General features: G+C 51.2%; 1 protein-coding gene and 1 pseudogene across 1 annotated transcript; one reads left to right on the forward strand and one right to left on the reverse strand.

The window, feature by feature from the left end:
- Positions 1–8,726: 8,726 nt before the first annotated feature.
- Positions 8,727–11,114, reverse strand: LRRC3C (leucine rich repeat containing 3C). Its single transcript, XM_024742231.1, has 2 exons — positions 11,095–11,114; positions 8,727–9,528 (listed from the first exon to the last, which is right to left on the reverse strand). The coding sequence occupies exons 1-2, from the start codon at positions 11,112–11,114 to the stop codon at positions 8,727–8,729; spliced, it is 822 nt and encodes a 273-aa protein (XP_024597999.1).
- Positions 11,115–11,168: 54 nt separating this feature from the next.
- Positions 11,169–13,962, forward strand: LOC112399244 (ribose-5-phosphate isomerase pseudogene; annotated as a pseudogene).
- Positions 13,963–22,072: the final 8,110 nt, after the last annotated feature.

Raw genomic sequence — 22,072 nt, forward strand, 5'->3', positions numbered from 1 at the left:
CCCCCAGGAGCCCCAGCCCCGGCCCCGCCGTGTCCCACAGCTGCTGCAGCCTCCGCCCCTGGCCCAGCAGCGCCGATCCTTCCCTCAGCCCGGCGGTCTGCTGTTCCGGGTCAGGCCCTTCAGCACCAGCAGCTCCTCCTCCACCTAAGCCAGTAGCTCCTGAAACCTCTTGGGCTCCCGGGGGATCGGCTCAGGCCCAGACAGAGCTATGAGGACAGGACAGTGGTGACTAGGACCCTACTTTGCTCCGTCTGCCTTCACATAACTTCACCCAGAGGGTCCCCCCACCCCCAGGCACAGAGGCCCCCTTCTGAGGCTTGGTGTCCTGTGTCTCCCTCAAGTACCCCTCCCCAGGGAAAGAGGATGGGGCAGGGTCTGGTGTAGGGTGACGGGGGAGCTCAGCTCCTTACAGTATTTTTTGATGGATGTTGAGGACCCTGCAGAGGGGAAAGGGACTCCACGGGTGACTGTGACCGAAGAAGGAGGACTGAGAGCCCTAAAGGAAGAGGCGTCCTCCTGACCGCTGGTGCAGCCCCGGGTGGGTTCAGCCTCATCCTGCCAGGAAGAGCCTGGGGCAGGGGGAGGATGCACTTAAAGGCCCAGGAAACCCGTGGCTGGGATGCCTGTCATCACTGCATCCTGAGAGACCCCTCTGCATCCCACCCACCACCACCCCAGGGTTTTGAGAAAGGGTTCTGGGCTTGAATTCCTCACTTGACCGGTTTCTTTCCTTTGCTGGAGAAGGGGGATCTTTGTGTCCCTCTCGCCTTCTGAGACTTTGTCCCCCCTTCCCCAGCCCCCATCACATTATGGGATGTGGAGGGAAGAAGAGTCCTTCAGCTTCTCTCACCTTCGGAGGGGAACAGCTTCAGGTTCTGGTCCTTGAACGGGAGGATGTCTGTGAGGGCTCAGAAATGGGGCACTGGCTGTCACTGACTCCCTACTCCTCTTTGCCTTTCCTGGCCAGCTCGCCTCACCACACATACCCACATAGTGTGGTCTCCGAGAGGGGAGGAGTGGTGAGAGGTGTATGCTTTAGGGAGCTGCACAGAAAGTGTTGGAAGGGCCTGAGGCAGGGGCTGGGGTCATCAGTTGGTTTGGGGAGCAGAGCCTAAAGAGGAATGGAAGACCCCCACCGCCCAGATTTCAGCCCTGAGACTGGGGGACCAACCCTGGGCTGTCTGCCTCCCCTCCTCTCCTTCACATTCACCAGGCTTCCATCCAGGGCACCCCCCTGCTCTACCCAGTGACTACTGCTTGGGGTAGGCTGATGGTGGTGTTGGGACTGAGAGAGCCCTGGGGAAAGACAGGTCGTCAAGGGGCAGGTGGTGGTGGGGAAGATGGAAGAGAAATGAAGAGGGGGAACTTGGCAGAAGGAGGTGAGAACTCTGGCAGGGGCTGGAGCTGTGAGGGAAAAGCACCGGCTGGAGTCTCAAAGCCTGGGATTTGCTCACAGATTGCCCACTGAGTAGCTGGTGAGCCAATGGACTTTTCTGAGGTAGTTTCCTAAACATGTGAGATGGGGATTGCAATAGCAAGTAGCCTACCTATCTCATGTGAAATAATAGATGGAAAAATCCTTAGAAAAGAGAAGAGCGGTATTATAAAAGATGAAGACGCCATTATTAGGGGAAATGGATGAGAGGCAGGTATGGACGGGAGAGAGGTACATTAGGATGCCCTAATGATGGGCAAGGATGCAGGGGAGATTCAAGGGCTGTGGGAGGGAAGGAGTGGGGGCAAGCGTGTGTATGGATGGGGTGGGGCATGGAAAGCATCTTGGAGGTTCCCAACTCTGAATCCAGCAGCAGTGAGGAGGGGGATGGAATGGCCCCTCCAGTCTCGCTCCCCTCCTCCAGGGTGGCTTCCCTCAGCATCTCACAGCCTCAGTCACCATGTACAGACAGGTTTTCCCCATGCTCCTGAAGCTTCTTAGCTTCTTGTGCTGCGGGGGTGGAGCTGGCTCTGAGTGGGTGGGGCTCTCTTCCGATCCATGTCCAGCTCCCTTAGTGGCACCCCTCGGTCTACCCTTCCCTCAGCCCATTCCCTTGGAAGGAAGCGTGTGTGTGTGTGTGTGTGTGTCTCAGAGGGACAGGGGACCTGTGGGTTCTAGTCTTGCTTCTTCCCTGACTCCCTGTGTGACCTTGGACAACTCACCATCCCTCTCTGGGCCTTTTTGTAAAGTGAAGACCCCTGCCATCTCTGATAGCCTGAACCCCTCTGGGTGCGGGCATGCCCCTTGGTGCCAGCCCCCTTGGCTGCCCTGGCATCCTCAACCTACCTCCCCACCTCACTCAGCAGCTCACCTTCTTAGGTTTTCCAGATCATTCACAATGCTGAGGTTTTGGATGTCCATGGAATTTTGACATTTGCTGCTGACTGTGACAGAGATATTCACCAGGAGCCCTACGACTGCAGTCTTGGTGATCTTGGAGTCTTTTCTTGGTTCTCCAGGACAGACACCATGCCATGGTGCTTGTTCCCATACATCCTTTGAGAGAACCTTCCCTGATGGCTTGACTCTGCATGATAAATTGCCCCGACCCCTAAAATGAATGAAAATTGAGTGCTGACTTCAGACATTAGTTTTAGTGTGGGGACTTGAGTTTTTTGTTTGTTTGTTTGTTTGTTTTGCGGTACGCAGGCCTCTCACTGTCGTGGCCTCTCCCGTTGCGGAGCACAGGCTCCGGACCCGCAGGCTCAGCGGCCACGGCTCACGGGCCCAGCCGCTCCGCGGCACGTGGGATCCTCCCGGACCGGGGCACGAACCCGCGTCCCCTGCATCGGCAGGCGGACTCTCAACCACTGCGCCACCAGGGAAGCCCTTTTGTTTTTTTTTTTAAAACTTCTAAAGGAGGAAGAGCGTAATCGTCATAAGTGCAGAAATGAGTGTTGTGACTGGGAGGAGATAAGCTGGATTTTCCAGGGACCTGAGGCAGGTGTGTGGGTGTGGTGGTGATTGTGGGACATTAATCGGGGACAGAGAGACAAGAACAGAGAAGGGCCATGATGTGCTGAATCAGGTGCTGGAGAGCCATCTTCACCCATTCAAAGGGCTGTTGTTTCCGGGAGAGACTGGGCTGCTCTGCACAGCCTCAGGGCAGATCTTGGTCCCGTGGAGGAAGGAACAAGGAGGCAGCCCTGGTAGAACAAGCATTTTTCCAATAGTCTTTCTGCATTATTTACTTCTGCCCTCATAGGAGGGAAACTTTCTCAAATGCATCACGGGCTCCCTGTCCCTGAAAGTGGACACTCCAAGATTTGACCTTTTTTGCAGGTAACTCAAAGTCAGTGAGATTAATAGTATGCATTTTGCCAACATCCATAGGCCCCTTAGGGGCGGGGAGGATAATTTGTCCACACAGGGTCATTTAGAAGACACTACACGTAAATTGGTGCAGCCACTATGGAAAACAGTACGGAGTTCATCAAAAAACTAAAAATAGAGTTGCCATATGATCCAGCAATCCCACTCCTGGGCATATACCTGAAGAAAACTGTAATTTGAAGAGATACATGAACCCCCATGTTTATTGCAGCACTATTTACAATAGCCAAGACATGGAAACAACCTCAATGTCCATCAATAGATGAATGGATAAAGAAGATGTGGTACATATATACCGTGGAATACTACTCAGCCATAAAAAAGAATGAAATGAAACAATGCCATTTGCAGCAACATGGATGGACCTAGAGATTATTGTACTAAGTCAGAAAGAGAAAGACAAATATCATATGATATCACTTATATGTGGAATCTAAAATATGACACAAATGAACTTATCTCCAAAATAAAAACAGACTCACAGACATAGAGAACAGACTTGTGGTTGCCAAGGAGGAGGAGGGGTTGGGGAGAGATGCATCAGGAGTTTGGGATTAGCAGATGCAGACTATTATATATAAAATAGATAAACAACAAGGTCTTACTGTATAGCACAGGAAACTGTATTCAATATCCTGTGATAAACCATAATGGCCAAGAATATGGAAAACAATGTAGGTACTTCCTTGGTGGTCCAGTGGCTAAGACTCCATGCTCCCATTGCAGGGGGCCCGGCTTTGATCCCTGGTCAGCGAACTAGATCCTACATGCCGCAACTAAGAGTTTGCATGCCACAACTAAAGATACTGCATGCTGCAACTAAAAAGATCCCACGTGCCGCAACTAAGACCCGGCACAGCCAAATAAATAAATATTAAAAAACCAAAAAGAATGTATATACATGTATAACTGAATCACTTTGCTGTACACCAGAAACTGTCAAAACATTGTAGGTCAACTGTACTTCAATAAAATAAAATTTAAAAAAGAAGACATTACAGGGCCCTACTGCATTGCTTTTTGAGTTCTTAAAAATACCTTTAGTAAGGTCTCTCCCTGCTGTTAGGCTGTTGATACTCCCTGCTATTATTCTATCTGTAGAGAACTTTTTTCCTACTTCAAATATACTGCTTCTAACCTGTTGTATCAAGGAAGCCATAGTTCCAAAATTATTAGAACTCTATGTAAAATAAGATTTTAAAACATAGGCAAAATAAATGGGTTCTGAGTGAGTGCTCCTGTGAACAAAGTATCTGAACCTTTGCTTTAGATGCCCCTTCTGGGCTCACGTGGCCCCTGCGCCCACCTCTGTCGCCCGGGCTGTCATCACTAACTGTCAGGTCTTCCAAGGATGGGCACCACAATTTCCTTATCTTTGAATCTGCAGCACCTGGTATGTAGTAGTAACTCAATAAATGTTTGTTGAACGAGCCAGTGGACTTCTGGTGGCATGCGCTTTGGCAGCTAAGATGCCTTGCTCTGTCTGCTTGGTTTTCTGCCTTCCTGGTTTGGGAAATCATGCCTTACAGGCAACCGAGGTTGCTGATAACAGGACCCCAGAGAAACGAGGGGAAACTGTTTCTGGTTGGAACTCCCCATAATCTAATGGGGGAGGTACTTGGAAGAAGCTGCCTGGGTTGTCCTGGTTTTGATACTGACACCCCTCATTCAGGGTTGCACTCGGAATGTCTGCACAGGAGCCCAGGACAAGAAGGGTGGGGCACTAACGGCCTCCCTCAGCTCCCTTGTACTCGGTTTGTTCTCTCTCCACTTCCTTTAGTAGATAACTAGGCTTTGTACGTGCTTCAGTCTCTGTGTCTGGGGGATGTCTTGGTCTCACCAGCATCAGAGCTCCCCAAAGAGAAAGGACCCTATTTCTTCCATTAGTCTGGGGGTTCCCTGAGAGATAGTGTCATAGCTCTCCTCCTCAGACTGGGGCTCCCTGAGGGCAGCATCTGCTTTCTCTGCTGCTCCAGAAGCTGGTGGTGGAAGGGCTGAGTGAGGGACTCTCCTCTCCTCCCACCTCCACCCGCAGACCACCGGCTCCAGGGTGCTGCCCATGGATGACAAGCTGGGATCTGCCTTCCTGGGTTCTTGCATCAGAGCTGGACCAGGCATGTAGCTGGGCTCTCTTGGTAGCTGGCAGCCTGTTTTTTTTTTTTTTTTTGGCTGTGTTGGGTCTTCGTTGCTGCGCACGGGCTTTCTCTAGTTGTGGTGAGCGGGGGCTTCGTTGCGGTGCGCGGGCTTCTCATTGCAGTGGCTTCTCTCGTGGTGGAGCACGGGCTCTAGGCGCACGGGCTTCAGTAATTGTAGCACGCGGGCTCAGTAGTTGTGGCTCACAGGCTCTAGAGCACAGGCTCAGTAGTTGTGGCGCACGGGCTTAGCTGCTCCGCGGCATGTGGGATCTTCCTGGACCAGGGCTCGAACCCGTGTCTCCTGCATCGGCAGGCGGATTCTTACCCACTGCTCCACCAGGGAAGCAGCTTTGTTCCTGGCTCCAGCACATCCCGATGGGAGAGGTTGGTCTTGACCTAATGTGTTCCCCTTTCCTCTGTACCAGGCAGAATGTCCAGAAGCAGGCAACCAAAACGAGGCCATCCAGCTGCCTTGCCAGGGCCCACGTGGCGTCTCAGAACACTGGTTCTATGATCACTGGTCTCCGGCAGAGATAAGGATGGGGCTGAAACCACTTATGCCACCCCTTCCTGCCTGCCCAGAGGACAAGCACAACCCAGAGGCCAGGGTGCTGATGGTAGGGAACCCTGAACAGTTACAGTTCAGTAACTGTTGTCCTAGCAGGAGCTTCTCTGAGGCTGTGGGGGCCCCACTTTGCCCAGTCTCCTGTGATGGGCTGAGCTGAAGTTACTGCGTTGGACACCCCCCTCACACCAAGTTCTGACTCAGAGACCCCAACTGGCTCGGGTGAAGATGTCTCTCCCTGGGGAGGAGAGCCGGTGAAGCACCTGTCTGCCACCTCCCTACACTGACCCCCCATATTCTGCCCCACTTGTCCTCCCTCTCCTTTCCCTCCTGTCCTAGCTCCAGAGAGGGAAAGAAATTTGAGCCAGAGGGGAGCCATAATGATAACTGGTGGGACGTTTATTATCCAGAACTCCAGGACCCCTCCTGATCTGGGCTCCAAGCAAAGCTTCCCTCCCTGGATCTTTTCCCATCCTGAACTTACCTCTGAGCATTGGGGTTAGGGGTGACGGTAGGGGAACCCACTCTCTGCAGACCTTAAAGATGCTATCTCCGCTGCTCAGGATGACAGGAAGTTGAATGAGCCTCCAGGAATGGGCATCAACGATAGGGACACGGTGCCCCACCCGACCCCCACCCTCCCACCCCCGTGGGTCTCCACAATCTATTTCCCAGAACCTAGGGAGATGAGTCCCAGCCCGATTCCAGAAGGTGGTGGATGAGCAGAGTGGGACAGATTCTGAGAGTGGCAGGGGAGGGAGTGACGGAGGGTTTGATAGGGATGGGGCCAGGATTCTAAGGCCCAGGCCAGGATGTGGCTGGGTGGATGGTCAAAGGTACAGCCTGAAACTTCCCACATCCAAATTCTTTCCTCCATCCCTGAGCACCTCTGGAAATGAAGAGGGAGGCCCATGAGAAAAGAAGATGGGGGGCTGTCCCATGTTCTTCTGAGATGAGTCAAGTTGAGGTTTCCTGGATGAGGTGAGGAGGCTCAGCGTTGGAGTGGTGGGAAGAGCCTCAGGGATCGAGAGAGGAGGGGGCAGGGCTGGAAAGGAGACAGGGAAGTCAGAGGGACGAGGGGAGGTGACTGGATTCCTCTTTGCCACTCCTTGAGTGGCCTCCTAGTCTGCCCCAGGCTCTGCCGTAAGTTGGGTGGAACCCTGGTTCAGTGGTTCTTATCTTCAGTTTCTACTACGGGTTCCAAGAGCTTTCCCAAAGTGGGCAAAGGACCGGGAGTGTTGGCCCCTTTGGGTCCCTTGAAAAGCCTATTTGGTGATAGGGATGTCTCATATGGCCCCCTCCTTCAGCCAACCTGGTCTCTGCCCTCCCCCTCTGCCCAGGAATTCTTTTACTAACGTTGGGCACATCTAGTTTCTCCCTACCCCTTGCTCAGACTCCTGCTGAGAGAAGGGACAGACAGTTAAGAGAGTACCGGCTCCCTCTTCCTTTGCTTCCTGTGCACCCCGAGCAGGCTGGAGACTGATGCCTGGGCTTTGGCCCCCTTCCCTCCTCCCTTGTTGTCCTCCCTCCATGTCCCCTTCCATTCCCCATCCTTCTTCCATTCCATCATCATTAATGCATAGGCCCTGGCATGCCTGGCAGACAGGCTCTGGTGTCAGGAGCTGGGAGGTAGCATGGGAGAAAGGAGCTGGCACCCAGCCCAGTGGGAGCACCCGCACCAAAGGGGTGGTGGAGGTAGCAGAGAAGGTCTCAACACCCTCCCACTCTTCACTGCGGGGCCACATGTGTTCAACAAACTGAATGATAAGAAAAAGATCGGGGCATTAATAAAGGGGCTTTATTGGATTGTCCAGTGATGTTCTGGGGATGGGAAACCTCCCCACCTCCCTTCCAGCTCTCTAGTGACCCATCCCCAGCTCAGGCAGCGCAGAAAGTTCTTCTCCCCCAAGGGAAATGGTTCAGGAAGCCCTTCTGGGTAAAAAGGAGAGAGCAGAGAGATAGGGAATCTCTGGAAAAGGAAGCAGGGAACTCTAAGCCAGGGGGTCACAATAGAAGGTACAGGGAGAAGAGCCTGGGGCCGTGAGAGAGGCAAGAAGCATGGGGCAGGGGGCGGGGAGGGGAGCTTTTCGGCAGAGGCGGCGGGAGAAGAGAGGAAGAGCCCACGGGGTCCTTTCTGACCTCACTGCCAACTTGGTCCCCCCATCCCCTTGCCCCTCTATGCGTCCTCTTCTCCAGCCCCCAGATATGTCCTGCCGCTGCTCAGACATTCAAAGTTGTTTTACATCTTCTTCGTCTTGGTCCACCATCTTTCAACTGGGGCCTCCCTCTTCTGCCCAAAGCCCCCCTCATTCTTGCAGAGTCAGTTCAAACATCCATACGGCGCAGGCTTTGAGATCACCTCCACCACGCTCTCAAGCTGCCTGCTCCTACCTCCAAGTTGGCATACGTGACCATCTACCATCGTTCTCTGTTCTGGGGTCCCCCCATAACTGTGGACTCAGAAGCTCTGGGTCTGAGTCTAGCACAACCCAGACCCAGAGTCGGCATCAAAACTCCCAGGCACCAAAGATGGTGCTGGTGGAGTGAGAGAGATCAGGTGTTTCGGGGAGACAGAGGAGGAAGGAGGTGGAATTGGGGGGTGGGAAGGGGCTGCAGAGGAGGCAGAGGGGGTGGGAGGAGAGGAGAGGGCATAGGAGCAGGGGTGTGGGGTGCAGGGTCGGAAGAGTAGCCCTGGTCATCAGACCATGGTGCTGAGGGTAGAGGAGTCCTCAGAGTGCACAGGCAGCGCGGGGGCCCGCTTGAGGGGACGTCGGGTCCCATCCCGGTTCTCCCACACGTACTGGGCCAGATAAGCCACCACCAGCACCAGCCAGCCCCCCATGGTGACCAGCAGGGCCACGTCGGTGCTGTGCCGGGCCCCGCCCCGCCCCGTCCCACACAGCTCTTCCTCCTCGACCAGCGGCAGGAACTCCTGCCCCACGAGGTCTGATCGGGCTCCCGGGCCACAGACGATGCCCGTCTCAGTGCCTGGTGCCAGCCTCACCTGCTGAAGCACCTCCTGCAGGGCACAGTCGCAGCGCCACGGGTTGGCAGACAGATTCACTTGGATCTGCAGCCCCACAAAGGCCTCCACAGGCACCGAGGCCAGCTGGTTGGCAGAGAGGTCGAGGTGGCGCAGCGTGCCCGCCAGGCCCTGGAAAGCGGCCCCTGAGACGTGGGCAAGGACATTATGGGATAGATCCAGCTCCTCCAGGACAGGCAGGTGCTGGAAGGCCCCAGCCGGCACGGATGCCAGCTGGTTGGCATCCAGGTAGAGCTTGCGGGTGTCGTTAGGGATGCCGGTGGGCACAGCCCTCAGGTCTGCCTGGCTGCAGCGGAATGTCCGCTCCCCAGCTTCTTCTGCCACGTAGCAGCCCTGGGGAGCCAGCCGGGGGCTGGGCACAGTCCCCCCTGTGCCTATCATCAGCAGCAGGGACAGGAAGTGACCAGCTGGTGGGAGCATGGCCACAGATTGGCATAGTCCTGGAGTGAAGTAGGATCTGGGGAAGAAAAAGCCCCGTAAATGAAGAATGAATCCAGAGAATTCCATTCCCACGGCCAGCATTCTCTTCCTGAAGTCCCCCTGTGGATTCCTTTTGGGCCGAGGCCTCTCCTTTGGAAGCTCTCTCAGGCCTGGGTGGCTTTTTTGCTTCTTTGGGGTCCAAGACTCCTTATTGAGCCCTTTGGGTAGAGGGTCCCCTGGGCCTGAGACTCTTCTAGGGTCTCTTTGATTCTGGAAGGCTAATCTATGAAGTCTCTTGGTCCAAAGCCCTACTGGTCATTCTGGGTCTGGGGGCTTCTCAGTGTCTGCTTCTGCTCATGTATTGATTTCCTTCATTGGAATACAGGCTTTTCCTGCCAGCCTACCTGGATGGCTGCCAGGTGGGCCAGGTCGGCCCCAGAGAGCCCGATCAGCAACAGGGCTTTGCAGCATCCAGCTAGGCTAGGTGATTCAGGCCCCAGCTTCCATACCCGTTCACCCTTTCTCCTGGAACGTCTGCCCCTCTGCCCGTCCTGGCTTTGTCCTCTCCGCCCCACTCTTCCTCCCTGTCCTCTCCTTCCTCCTCCCAGCCTCTCACCCCTGTTGGTGGGAGAGCCTTCTGCTGCGCTGCCGTCTCCCCGGAAGTAGCCTCCCTGCTGCTCGGCTCTGGAGACCCGGTTCCTCCTCCAGAAGCCTTGCTCACTCGCTTGTAGCTGCTGGAAGTTGGGGGCTGGGGCCCAAGAGTGTTGGGTTTCCTGGCATATGACTCCAGGCCCCAGGTGTCGGATACCTGAGCCATGGCCTGGCCAGGCGATGCCAAGAGAGGGCAGATCCCGGACCCTGATGAGCTCTGCCTTGGGAAGACTGGGCCCCAATTCCATTCCCTGCCTCAGGCTCCCCTTCCAAGGCCTTGACATGCTATCCTCCATCCTTCCTCTCCCAGCCGGGGCTAAAACTCTGCCTCTTAGAACCTCTGCCCTCTGCCCAGAGCCTGGCTGAGCAGAGCGATCCCTGCTTGGCAGGCTTGGGGGGCAGAACTGGGGTGGGCCCCCTCTCACATCCACTGTCTCCTGAACTCATCTCCCTTCAGCTCCATACCTCCCTTCTGCCCTCCTACAGTGCACCGTCTCCCATGGTGAACAAACTTTCCTCAGCCTTTTCCTTGGAAAACTTGTCTCTCTCTCTGCAGAGGACCGCATCTCCTGGCTCCTCGCAGGGTACCCGACCTCCTGGCCTGGCAGGGGGCACTGCGTTAGTTCTCTGCACTGTTGGTAGACTGCCCCTCAAGGAGTTGGAAGGGGTTCTTCAAGGTTTCTGAAGTCCAGTACAGTCATCTACAAGTTTTCACGCTGATTTTCTGTTCTGGATTGGAGCTGACTCAGATTCTCTTAGTTTGCTGGGGCCTTGAGCTCCCAAGTTGGTACTGTTAACTCTCCTTCAGGCCCGGGAGCCAAGGAGGGCTTGTACGACTTATTCCCCAGGGTCTTTTGATCCCTACCATCACGTGCATCCATGCCACCCCATCACACCACCCTTTTCTAATGTAAGGGAAGGGAACAGAAAACTGGGTGTCACAGAGATTTGCACAAAGGAGACTGAGGTCATACGCTGTGGAGACTTTTCTGAGAAGGAAAACCTTGCTGGATTTTGTAAGAGACTATGGGTGACCAGGATCCGACAACAGAAGTGAGGGCCCAGTGCAAAATGAAAATGTGGGGCTCCTTTATTCAGAACTGTTAAGAATTTCAAGACAGCAACAACAGCACATCGTAAAACCAGGTGCAGGGCCCTTCTGAATGCAGGGCGTGAGGCCCTGTGGGACTGCACAGGTCGCAGGCCGCTGAAGCTGGCCCTGTAGGTGACCTTTGGACGAGCAATTTCAGACGCGTGATGGAAGCCAGAATCAGAGGGTAGGATACTAGATGATGTTATCTGTGGGCATGTATTTACCACTGACTCATTCTGGTGACATCAACAGGGTCACTTCTCAGACTCCCATTTGTCCAAGGAATCAGATAAGACACACTTTTTACATCTGGGGAGAAGTGAACATTTTGTCTGTGGTTTCTTGTTAGTTAGGCCAGGGACTCTGCCACTGAATACTTGGGAGTCCATTTTGGGATTGGGCCTGAAAGCAGAAGAGGAAGCACACGGAAGCCTACCCCTCCCACTGCTCTCGCGTCACACTGGGCAGGGGCTTTAACTAAGGCACAAGAGGTGAGTTATCTCCTTCTCCGACTAGGCCAGCTACCAGGAAAGGGTGGGACTGGGGTTTCCAGCACAGCAGCTGCTGGAGAAGTAGGAAGTCTGCTCACCTAGGAAGGTCCAGCTGGCTCATGGACGTGGTACACTGAGGGTGGTTCAGTGCAGTGCTCAGTAGAGAAGGGAGAACAGAGAGGAGGGAGGAACCACACTCAGGACGGTGCACAGTGCAGACTGGGGGTTGACAAGGTCGGAGCAGAAGTTCTTCCCTGCCATTCATTCATTCATCCATTCGTTCAGTGAGGGTTTCCTGTGAGCCCCATGTTATAAGTAGTACCGTGCTCAAGATTCAGCCCCTGTTCTGAGGGTCTCAGATGGCTGTGGTTAACCCAGTGGTTCACCCAGTCTGCACATGAGAATCACTTGGGGGAGCTTCTGAAATTAGTTATGCTTGGGTTTACCTGGACCAACTTAGTTAAAATCTCTGTGGGTGGGGTCTAGGCCCTGGTGCATTTTAAAAAGCTCCCCAGGTATTTCTAACGTGCAGCCTACGTTAAGAACTGCCGGTCTAGACAAGTACTGTTGGCGGGGACACTAACAGCATCTGCCTGGCCCCCTCTGTCACGTCCAAGGCTGAGGAGGCCGAGAAGCTGGCAGGCCGTGCAGCGGTGGAGAACCACGTGAGGAATAACCAAGTGCTGGGAATTGGGAATGGTTCTACAGTTGTCCACGCTGTGCAGTACATAGCTGGAAGGGTGAAACAAGAGAATCTGAACCCCGTCTGTATTCCCACTTCCTTCCAGGCCCGTCAGCTCATCCTGCAGTATGGCTGAACTCTCGGTGACCTGGACCGACACCCAGAGACTGACCTCACCATGGATGGTGCTGATGAAGTAGATGTTGATCTCAATCTCATCAAGGGCAGTAGAGGCTGCCTGACTCAGGAGAAAATTGTGGCTGGCAATGCCAGTTGCTTCATCGTGATCACCAATTTCAGGAAAGATTCAAAGAACCTCAGGGAATCAGTAGCACAAGGGGAACCCCCATCAAGGTCATCCCGATGGCCTATGTCCCAGTGAGCCGAGCTGTGACCCAGAAGTTTGGGGGCGTGATTGAACTTCGAATGGCCATCAACAAGGCAGATCCCTTGGTGATGGATAACAGTGAGTCCCCTGTTATCCATAGGAACAGAACTCATATGGATGAGCTCCGTTCTGAGAACGCATTCATATGTCCAATTTGTTCATAAGTCCAACAGAGTTAGCCTAGGTACCAATTAACACAATCGGCTATATAGTACTGTACTGTAATAGGTTTATAGTACTTTCATACAAATAATACATAAGAAACAAACACAAAAATTAAAACGTTTTTAATCTTACAGTACAGGACCTTGAAAAGTACAGCGGTACAGCACAACAGCTGGCATACAGGGGCTGCATCGAGTGAACAGGCAAGGAGAGTTACTGACTGGAGGAGGGAGAGGAGGTGGGAGACGGTAGAGCTGAAGGATCGTCAACAATAGGAGACGGAGGGCAAGCTGCAATTCCACTCATGCCTGATGTCGATGGCACAGGTTCTGATTCCTTGCTGGATTCAATTCTATCTACCCTCTTGAAAAAATGATCCAGTGATGTCTGGGTAGTAGCTCTTTTTCTCTCATCATAGATGACATGGTAGCACTGGATTGCATCCTGAACGGCAGCTGCAACGTTCGTGAACCTTCCTACATTCGGGTCCCGTGCTTCAAAACTAACAGTGCCTCCTCAAATAAAAAAAAAAAACCCTTGCCATTTCTTGCATCCCGACTCTCTTCGGTTCTTTAGGTACTTCTTCCTCTTGTCTCTCTTTGTCCTTTCTCTGGGCCTCCAATTCCACCAGGTCTTCGTGAGTGAGCTCCTCATGTTGCATAGCAACAGTGCTGTACAGTAAAGTACGCAAAAGCACAGAGGATGCACGCACGTGACAATGTGCGCCAGACACGTGAACCAGCTTGTGTGACTGGACACGTGAACGCACGTTCGCATCTTTGAAAGTTCGCAACTTGAAGGTTCGTATGTAGGGCACTTACAGTAATGGGAATTTTATCCTGGACTGGAAGTTTGACAGGGTCCACAAGTGGAGTGAAGGGAACACAGCTATCAAAATGATCCCAGGTGTGGTGGACACGGGCCTGTTCGTCAGCATGGCGGAGAGAGTCTACTTTGGGAAGCAGGACGGCTCGGTGAACATGAGGGAGAAGCCTTTCTAAAGTGGCCCTGCAAGAGCGGAGTGTGTTCCCCTCACGTCCCCAGGCCACCGCCGAGGCGGACATGCCTCTCCAGGAGCCTTTGCCTTAAAGTATCTGTGCCATGTAGACAGCTTGGCAGGGTGGGGGGTTGAGGGTTAAATCCTGTCCTCTGAGTTATTGTTATTAAATGTCTTTTTTAAAAAGAGAAATACAAACATATATATTTTTGCTGTTAAAAATACTCAGTTTTTTTATAAAGTAGAACTTGATTTCATGTTGTATATGGACCATTTACCAAAAGAAAGGAGGACTGTCTTTTAAACTTTTAACTTGAGGCTGCTGGTTAAGCTTCTGAATACTGGGTTTGCTGAGACATGTAAATCAAACTTTTCTTTAAACTGGTGAAATGAAGGGCGCAGCCAGCAGTGATTCCCTGATGCCTTACTGGAAACACTGGATTTGTTTACTTTTCTGCCACACTTCTGTTTTCAGTTTTTGTTGCGATTACACACAACATGTTTTAAGATGTGAATTCCAAAAGTCTGGTGAGTGTAGTGGCGTGGCACTCGTGACGCAGAGTATGTAAACTATCGAGGGAAAATGTGGGAGCTCTTTTGCTGAGATGAGGGGGTTCGTTCAGACCCCTCTTGTTGGAAGCCATTGGCCAGGAATACTTGCCACTGCTGCCAACCTACTGCTGTGAGCAGCCTTTCAAAGACTGTGTTTTTGTTGTTAATATGTTTTTCGTTCCCTTACTACTCAGCCATAGAAAGGAACGAAGTTGGGTCATTTGTAGCGATGTGGATGAATCTAGAGTCTGTCATACAGAGTGCAGTAAGTCAGAAAGAGAAAAACAAATATCGTCTATTAACGCATAGATGTGGAACCTAGAAAAATGGTACCAATGAACCTATTTGCGGGGCAGGAAAAGAGATGCAGATGTAGAGAACGGACTTGTGGACACAGGGGGTGATGGTGAGGGTGGGACGAATTGAGGGAGTAGCATTGACATATATACACTACCATGTGTAAAATAGATAGCTAGTGGGAAACTGCTGTATAGCACAGGGAGCTCAGCTTGGTGCTCTGCGATGACCTAGAGGTGTGGGATGGGAGGAGGGAGGTCCAAGAGGGAGGGGATATATATATAGCTGATTCACTTTGTTCTACAGCAGAATCTAACACAACATTGTAAAGCAATTATACTCCAATAAAAAAATAAAAGATTTTTTTGTTAGTTGCATGGCATCAGAAGTTGTTACCTCTTTATGTTGTTTGAGGGCTGAAATAAAACAGTGTGGTGCCATTTTGAAAGAATAAAAAAAAAAAGAACTGCCAGTCTAGAGGGAGACATGGACGTGTGGACACACGTCTGCACAGTGCCTTTAATGTGATGTCTGCCAGAACCAATGTGTGAAGCCCAGAGCTGTGAAGCCCAGAGAGAGGTTAAGTCACTGTGGCAGAATCTGCTGGTGTTGTCGGGGGAGGGGGGGGCGACATTTTAACCTCTACCCAATTAGGGCTTTTCAGGTGGGCTTGGGAATTAAAGTATCATAAAATAGGTGAACAGTAGAAAAGTGTACACATTTATATGTCTTGGAGGGGGAGGGATAAATTGGGGATTTGGGATTAACAGATATACATTACTATATACAAAAAAGATAAACAACAAGGTCCTACTGTAAAGTCCTACTGTGTGTGTAACTGATTCACTTTGCTGTGCACCTGGAACACTGTAAATCAACTTGACTTCAATGGGACTTCCCTGGCGGTCCAGTGGTTAGGACTCTGCGTTTCCACTGCAGGGGGGCCCGGGTTCGATCCCTGGTCGGGGAACTAAGATCCTGCAAGGTGTGTGGCGCGGCACCCCCCACCCCCAAAATAAATCAACTATACTTCAATTAAAACATTTAAAAAAAATTTATATTAATGACACGGGAGCCCTCATAAGGAAATGAAGACCTAGGGAAGTGGTAAAACATTAATACTTTTATACTAGGTTGAATAAAGAGCAGTGATTGTAGCGAAGTGACTAAAATATACAGGGAGCTTAAAGGAAGGGAAAAACTATTTTAACAAGACCTGTTTGTACAGAATTCTCTTGGCTTTGATTCTCCATTGAAAAATGTTTCTTTTCTCCCCATACGGGGAGGGCATCTTTCACATGGGGGTTTGGTCTCCTGTTTTCTGGAAGAAAAGGGGAGATTAGAATGCTCTTCTTGCATCTGCTCAAAATAATCCTTAAGCCCAAGTGGCATATTTTGAGGTGGTGTATTTTTTTTTTATAAATTTATTTTATTTTTGGCTGTGTTGGGTCTTCGTTGCTGCACGTGGGCTTTTCTCTAGTTACGGCGAGCGGGGGCTACTCTTTGTTGCTGCGCGTGGGCTTCTCACAGCAGCGGCTTCTCTTGTTGTGGAGCACGGGCTCTAGGTGCGTGGGCTTGCAGTAGTTGTAGCGCACGGGTTTAGTTGCTCCGCGGGGTATGGGATCTTCCCCGACCACGGCTCGAACCCGTGTCCCCTGCATTGGCAGGCGGCTTCTTAACCACTGCACCGCCAGGGAAGCCCCTGGGGTGGTGTATTCTGCCACCCTTCAGTATCCATTCTCAAGCTCCTTCCTTGATAACACACACTGTTTTGGGAGTAGCAATGTGCTCCGTCCCTCATGACAGAGCTGATTGATTGGTCCTCTCAGTTTGTCAGAAATCTCGTCCACTTTCCCAGACACCTTGGCAGCTGGGCGTGGTCCACTGTGATCAATGACGTCTAAACAGAAGTCTGTTAAAGGGGTTTCTAGGACAGTCTTTGATTGGCTCATAAAAGAGGGTGGTTTGGGCCCTCCCCTTCTCCGTACAGCTTTCTTCAGGCTTTGAACATGAAGGGTCAGCTACAGTCTTTTGTGACCTTGAGGCAGCAAAGCCGAAAGGAAAGGTGAAGCGAGCGTATCACTGAGACATTGGCCTGGATATTGCTGGGCTGCTCAACCGACACAGGCAGCTGCCCACCTCTGTACTCACTATGTGAGAAAAACAATCTCCTGCTTCTTTCAGTGCTTCTCAACTTGGCTGCACATTCGAATACGGGAGGTTTTGAAAATTACGGATGCCTGGGTCCACCTCAGAGATTCTGATTAATTTGATGTGGCATGTGTACAGTGATGGGACTTTTTAAAGATCCTTAAGAGATTCTGATGGCAACCTAGGGTCACAAAAATTCCTTTGCTTGGGTTTTCTGTTGCTTTTAACTGAGAGCATTCCTACCTGATACACTAACTTTTCCAGGATGTTAGGGACGGCTTTACCAAGGAGTAGCATTTGAGCTGGGTCTTTAAGGCTCGGTTCATCAGATGAAGCAGCAGAGTATGTGCAGGGTTAAGGGAGCGTGAGAAGGCTTGGCTTCTCCTAGACAGTAGAGCAGAAGGGGTGGTGTCAAAGGCTGCAGTTAGAGTGGGAAGGGACCAGGTCCTTGTGGCCGTATACACCATGTAAGATTTAGGACTTGGTTCTATGGCTGATGGATTGACGGCTATTTTTTTTAAATAAATTTATTTATTTATTTTTGACTACATTGGGTCTTTGTTGCTGCGTGCAGGCTTCTCACTGCGGTGGCTTCTCCCGCTGCAGAGCATGGGCTCTGCGCCACCAGGGAAGCCCGATTGAAGGCTTTTAAAATTACCTTTGACACTTGGATCGCGTTGCTGGCTGTGTGAGGGATGTATTGGTGGAAGAGAGACCAGTTACTGCAACAGTCCAGGTGGGAGGTGATGAGGGCCTGGGTGGACGCCAGAGCATGGGACTGAAGGAGCTATGCCTGGTGGAGCCCAAGATCATCAGACATTTGTGCCACTGGGCACATCCCTTCCCAATTCCCTTGGGCCTTCGATTCTCTGGACCTCATGGCCTCTGAGATCCCTGCCAGCCTGATGTTCAATGTGTCTATGATGGTGGGACAGGGAAGAGGCTGAGGCACCGTCAGGGCCTGGCTCCCAAGTTCAGGGTCCCAGAAAGTAGGTCCTTCAGGCCCCCACCCTGGGGCGACTGAGTCACAACTCCTTCCTCCAAGGGGAGTAACTCCATGCCCCAAAGATGTGACCTTGGAAGGAAGTTCAGCAGGCTTCTAGGACCCTATCTGCCTGATGTTGGAAGCTCCCAGATCCAGCATGGGTAGAGGGGTGTCAAAAGGAAAGCAGGAGGGCTGGCTACTTTACCCATCATGTCAGCCAGGGACCCATCTAACGCCAGTGTCCTAGGCAGTGTGGACTGGAGGGGCAGCAAAGGCCTCTGCCATTCGTGTTCCTTGTGGAAACTGACAAAGCTGTATACACCTCCTGCTCCCATCCTCTAATGTACTCTCTCATTTGTTCAACACACACCTCCTGGGCTTCTTAGGCATTGGGGATGCCGAGAGAAGTAGAACAGCCCCCAGACAATGGTGAAGATGGATGTGAGCACAAACACAGCCCCCTGATAGCCTAGGGTGGGTCCTAGTTGAGGTGTTTGCAGGCGTCAGAGGAGCCTAGAGGAGAAGCAGTGGATTCTGTTTGGACAGTTGGAGAAGGCTTCACAGAGAAGGTGACAAGTGAGGGGTGGCCTTGCGGGACAAGTAGGAGTCTACCAGATGGACAAAGGCATTGTAGGCTGAGACACAAGCAAGAAAGGGTAAGGTGTGTCCTGAGAATGGTTAGGGGCTTGGTGTGACTGTAGTTTGGGATGTATGGGTTTATTACCTCCCTCAGCTAATGTTCACTGAGGACTCAGTATATGCAGGAAATGCAAATATGAGTAAGAAATATGAAGCAGGCAGCCTCCAGGGGAAGCGGATGTGTAACAGGTAACTTGAATACAGCACCCTCAGTGTAGGAGAGAAGTCTTTTTAAAAAAATATTATTTATTTATTTACTTATTTTTTTAAATTTTTGACTGTGTTGGGTCTTCGATTCTGCGCGAGGGCTTTCTCTAGTTGGGGCGAGTGGGGGCCACTCTTCATCGCGGTGCACGGGCCTCTCACTATCGCGGCCTCTCTTGTTGCGGAGCCCAGGTTCCAGACGCGCAGGCTCACTAGTTGCGGCTCATGGGCCCAGTTGCTCCGCGGCATGTGGGCTCCTCCCAGACCAGGGCTCGAACCCGTGTCCCCCGCGTTAGCAGGCAGATTCTCAACCACTGCGCCACCAGGGAAGCCCAGGAGAGAAGTCTTTACGAGGCACCTGTGGAAACATGAGGGACTCATGGTTGGAGGAGTGTTTGTGTCCAGGATTGACTTTGGGGAGAAATGCCACTGCTTTTTGTGTGACCCTCGGCAAAATATTTAAACTCACTGTGCGGCAGTTTCCTCATTTGTAAAGTGGAGACAATAAAAATACTTACTTTGCAGGGCCGTTTTAAAGATTAAGAGAGCTTATGTACGTAAAAGCCTTTGCCCAGTGCCTGGAACACAGCAAACGCTCATAATGTTGGCTGTGATTGTCACTGAAGGAGGAGCTGTGTTAGGAAGAGGAGGAAGCTGATCTGGGGCAGTGACCGCCCAGAATTTCTAAAGAGGTGAGGCCTGCTAAAGGTGGAAATGCGATTGGAAGAATGTGAGGGGAGCTTTTCCTGAAGCTACTGTTTTTATATCCATTGCCCTTTTGATCTGTAATATTTACAGTTTTCTAAACTGGTTTTATTTCATGAGAGAAAATCTCAATTGTCTGTATCAGAGAATATGCAGATTGAGGGGTTCCTAAAGAACAGGCCGCTCTTGGTTCCCAGAGGGAGGTTCTGGTTCTCTGGCCTTGGCTCTGGCCCTGGAGGCCCTGGCAGGCTTGACTCTTTCCCTCTGCAGCCCAAAATAGCTAACCACAGGGCTGGGCGAGGGGAGGAGAGCGGAGTGCCCACTGGCAATGCTGCCCGTCCCGGCACCTCCTCCTGTTTCTCATCAGCTTGGTAACTCTCAGTGCTCTGTCTGCTCAGCATCACTGCCCCCTCCCTTCCGCCGCCACTACACGCCCATGGTACCCCCACCCAAAGAAAAACAACTGCCAATGAAATAAACAGCTCCTTGCTTCGTCACACTTGCTCTGGGTGTGACCTCAAAACCTCCCCTTCGGGAAGTGGGGAGGTGAGGTGGGGGGAGCCGGAGGGTAGCAGGAATGAATTGGAGCGGAGTAGGAGGTGGTAAGAATGGAGGGGTGCCATTCATTCCCCCAGGAGTCAGAAGAAGGGGCTCTGTTTCTTGATGCCCCACCTCCTCACTTCCCACCACTACCATCACCCCAGGAATGTACTCCCAGCTTATTACCCTGCCCGTGTTTGCTATCTTGGCCCACACAGTGTATCTATGGCAAGCAGAGGCCACACCACCCTGCCAGATGGAAATACCCCAAGGCTGGGAACACGTCTACTTGAGCAGACTAAGGAGCTCCCAGAGGACAGGGAGAGCCTGCAAAGGTGACTCACTCTGTTTTAAAAACACAAACAGTTTTCATAAAAAATTTAAAACGAATAATCTCACATTACACAAAGTTTGAAACTAGAGAATGAAAAAGATCACCCCCAAACCCTCCATCCTAACACAAGATCTGTTTTTATTTTATTGAATTTCCACAGCCTAGTAAAGTAGATGCTCAAATATCACTCAAATGTGGAACGGATTAACAAAAGTTGATACATATATAGAGTACTCACTATGTGCCAGGAATTGTTCTAAATGCTTCACACTTAATGACCCATTTGATCTTCACAACAACATGAGGTGGGTATCACCATGATCATCAACATCCTTCATTTTTAGGAACTGCAGCACAGAGAGGTTCGGTGACTTGCCTAAGGTCACACAGGTGGTAACTACAGGAGATGGGAGTTGAACCCTGGCAGTCTGGGGCCAGGATCTTACCAGTGTTACTCTATTTTGTCTCATCATAATCGTTAATGCATATGCAGGTTTATAAAAACTTATTATGGACAATTTCAAACAGAATCTCATGTTCCCCTCCCCCAGTTTCAATAATTATCACCTCATGGCCCAACTTGTTTCTTTTATTCCCTTCCCCCATCCCCAGCCCGGATGATTTTGAAGCAAATCCAGTCATCATATCATTTCATCCACACATATTTTAGTATTTATCTCCAAAAGATAAGGAGGTTATTTATTTATTTTATTATTATTATTTTTTAATGTATTTATTTTATTTTTGACTGCATTGGGTCTCTGCTGCTGTGCGCAGGCTCTCTCCAGTTGTGGCGAGCGGGCGCCGCTCCTCGTTGTGGTGCGCAGGCTGCTTATCGTGGTGGCTTCCCTTGTTGCGGAGCACGGGCTCTAAGCACGGGGGCTTCAGCAGTGTGGCACGCGGGCTCAGTAGCTGTGGCTCACGGGCTTAGTTGCTCTGCGGCATGTGGGATCTTCCCGGACCAGGGCTAAAACCCGTGTCCCCTGCACTGGCAGGCGGACTCTTAACCACTACGCCACCAGGGAAGCCCGAGGTTTTTTATGGAAAAAATTACCACAGTACCATATCATGCCTTAAAATGTATATTTCATTAAGATCATCAATTTGAATAGTTAGTATTCAAATTTCCTCAATAATTTAATAAAATATATATATTTTTAAAAGTTGGTTTGCTTGAATGAGGACCCAGATAAGGCTTTTGGTTGACAGATTTCTTAATTTCTTTTAAGTGTAAGTCTCTCCCTTTCCTTTTTTTCTTCCAATTTATTTGTTAATGAGGGAATTGTGTTTGTTTTGCTGACTGCACCCCTGGAGAATGCTCAGGTTATATACATATATATTTTTTTGGCCGTGCTGTGGGGCAGGGCTTGTGGGATCTTGGTTCCCTGACCAGGGATTGAACCCGGGCCCACGGCAGTGACAGCCCCAAGTCCTAAACACTGGGCCGCCAGGGAACTCCCAGCTCATGCTATTTTGTATCCTGATCTTTTCATCTAACTTAGCAAACATTTTCCTATACTGCTTATTATATGGCTTCCTACTATGTCACCCAATGGATATAGTACGATTATTTTTTTCTTGGGCATTTGGGTTGCTTTCAGTTTTCCATTGTTATAACTAACGTTGGACTAAAGATCTTCACGCATAGTGCATGGTACGTACTTCCTTAGGATATGCTACCAGAAATGGAATCATGGCTCTGAGGCC

Source organism: Neophocaena asiaeorientalis, unplaced genomic scaffold, assembly GCF_003031525.2.
Source record: "Neophocaena asiaeorientalis asiaeorientalis breed wild unplaced genomic scaffold, Neophocaena_asiaeorientalis_V1.1 scaffold1, whole genome shotgun sequence".
Taxonomy (NCBI): Eukaryota; Metazoa; Chordata; class Mammalia; order Artiodactyla; family Phocoenidae; genus Neophocaena; species Neophocaena asiaeorientalis.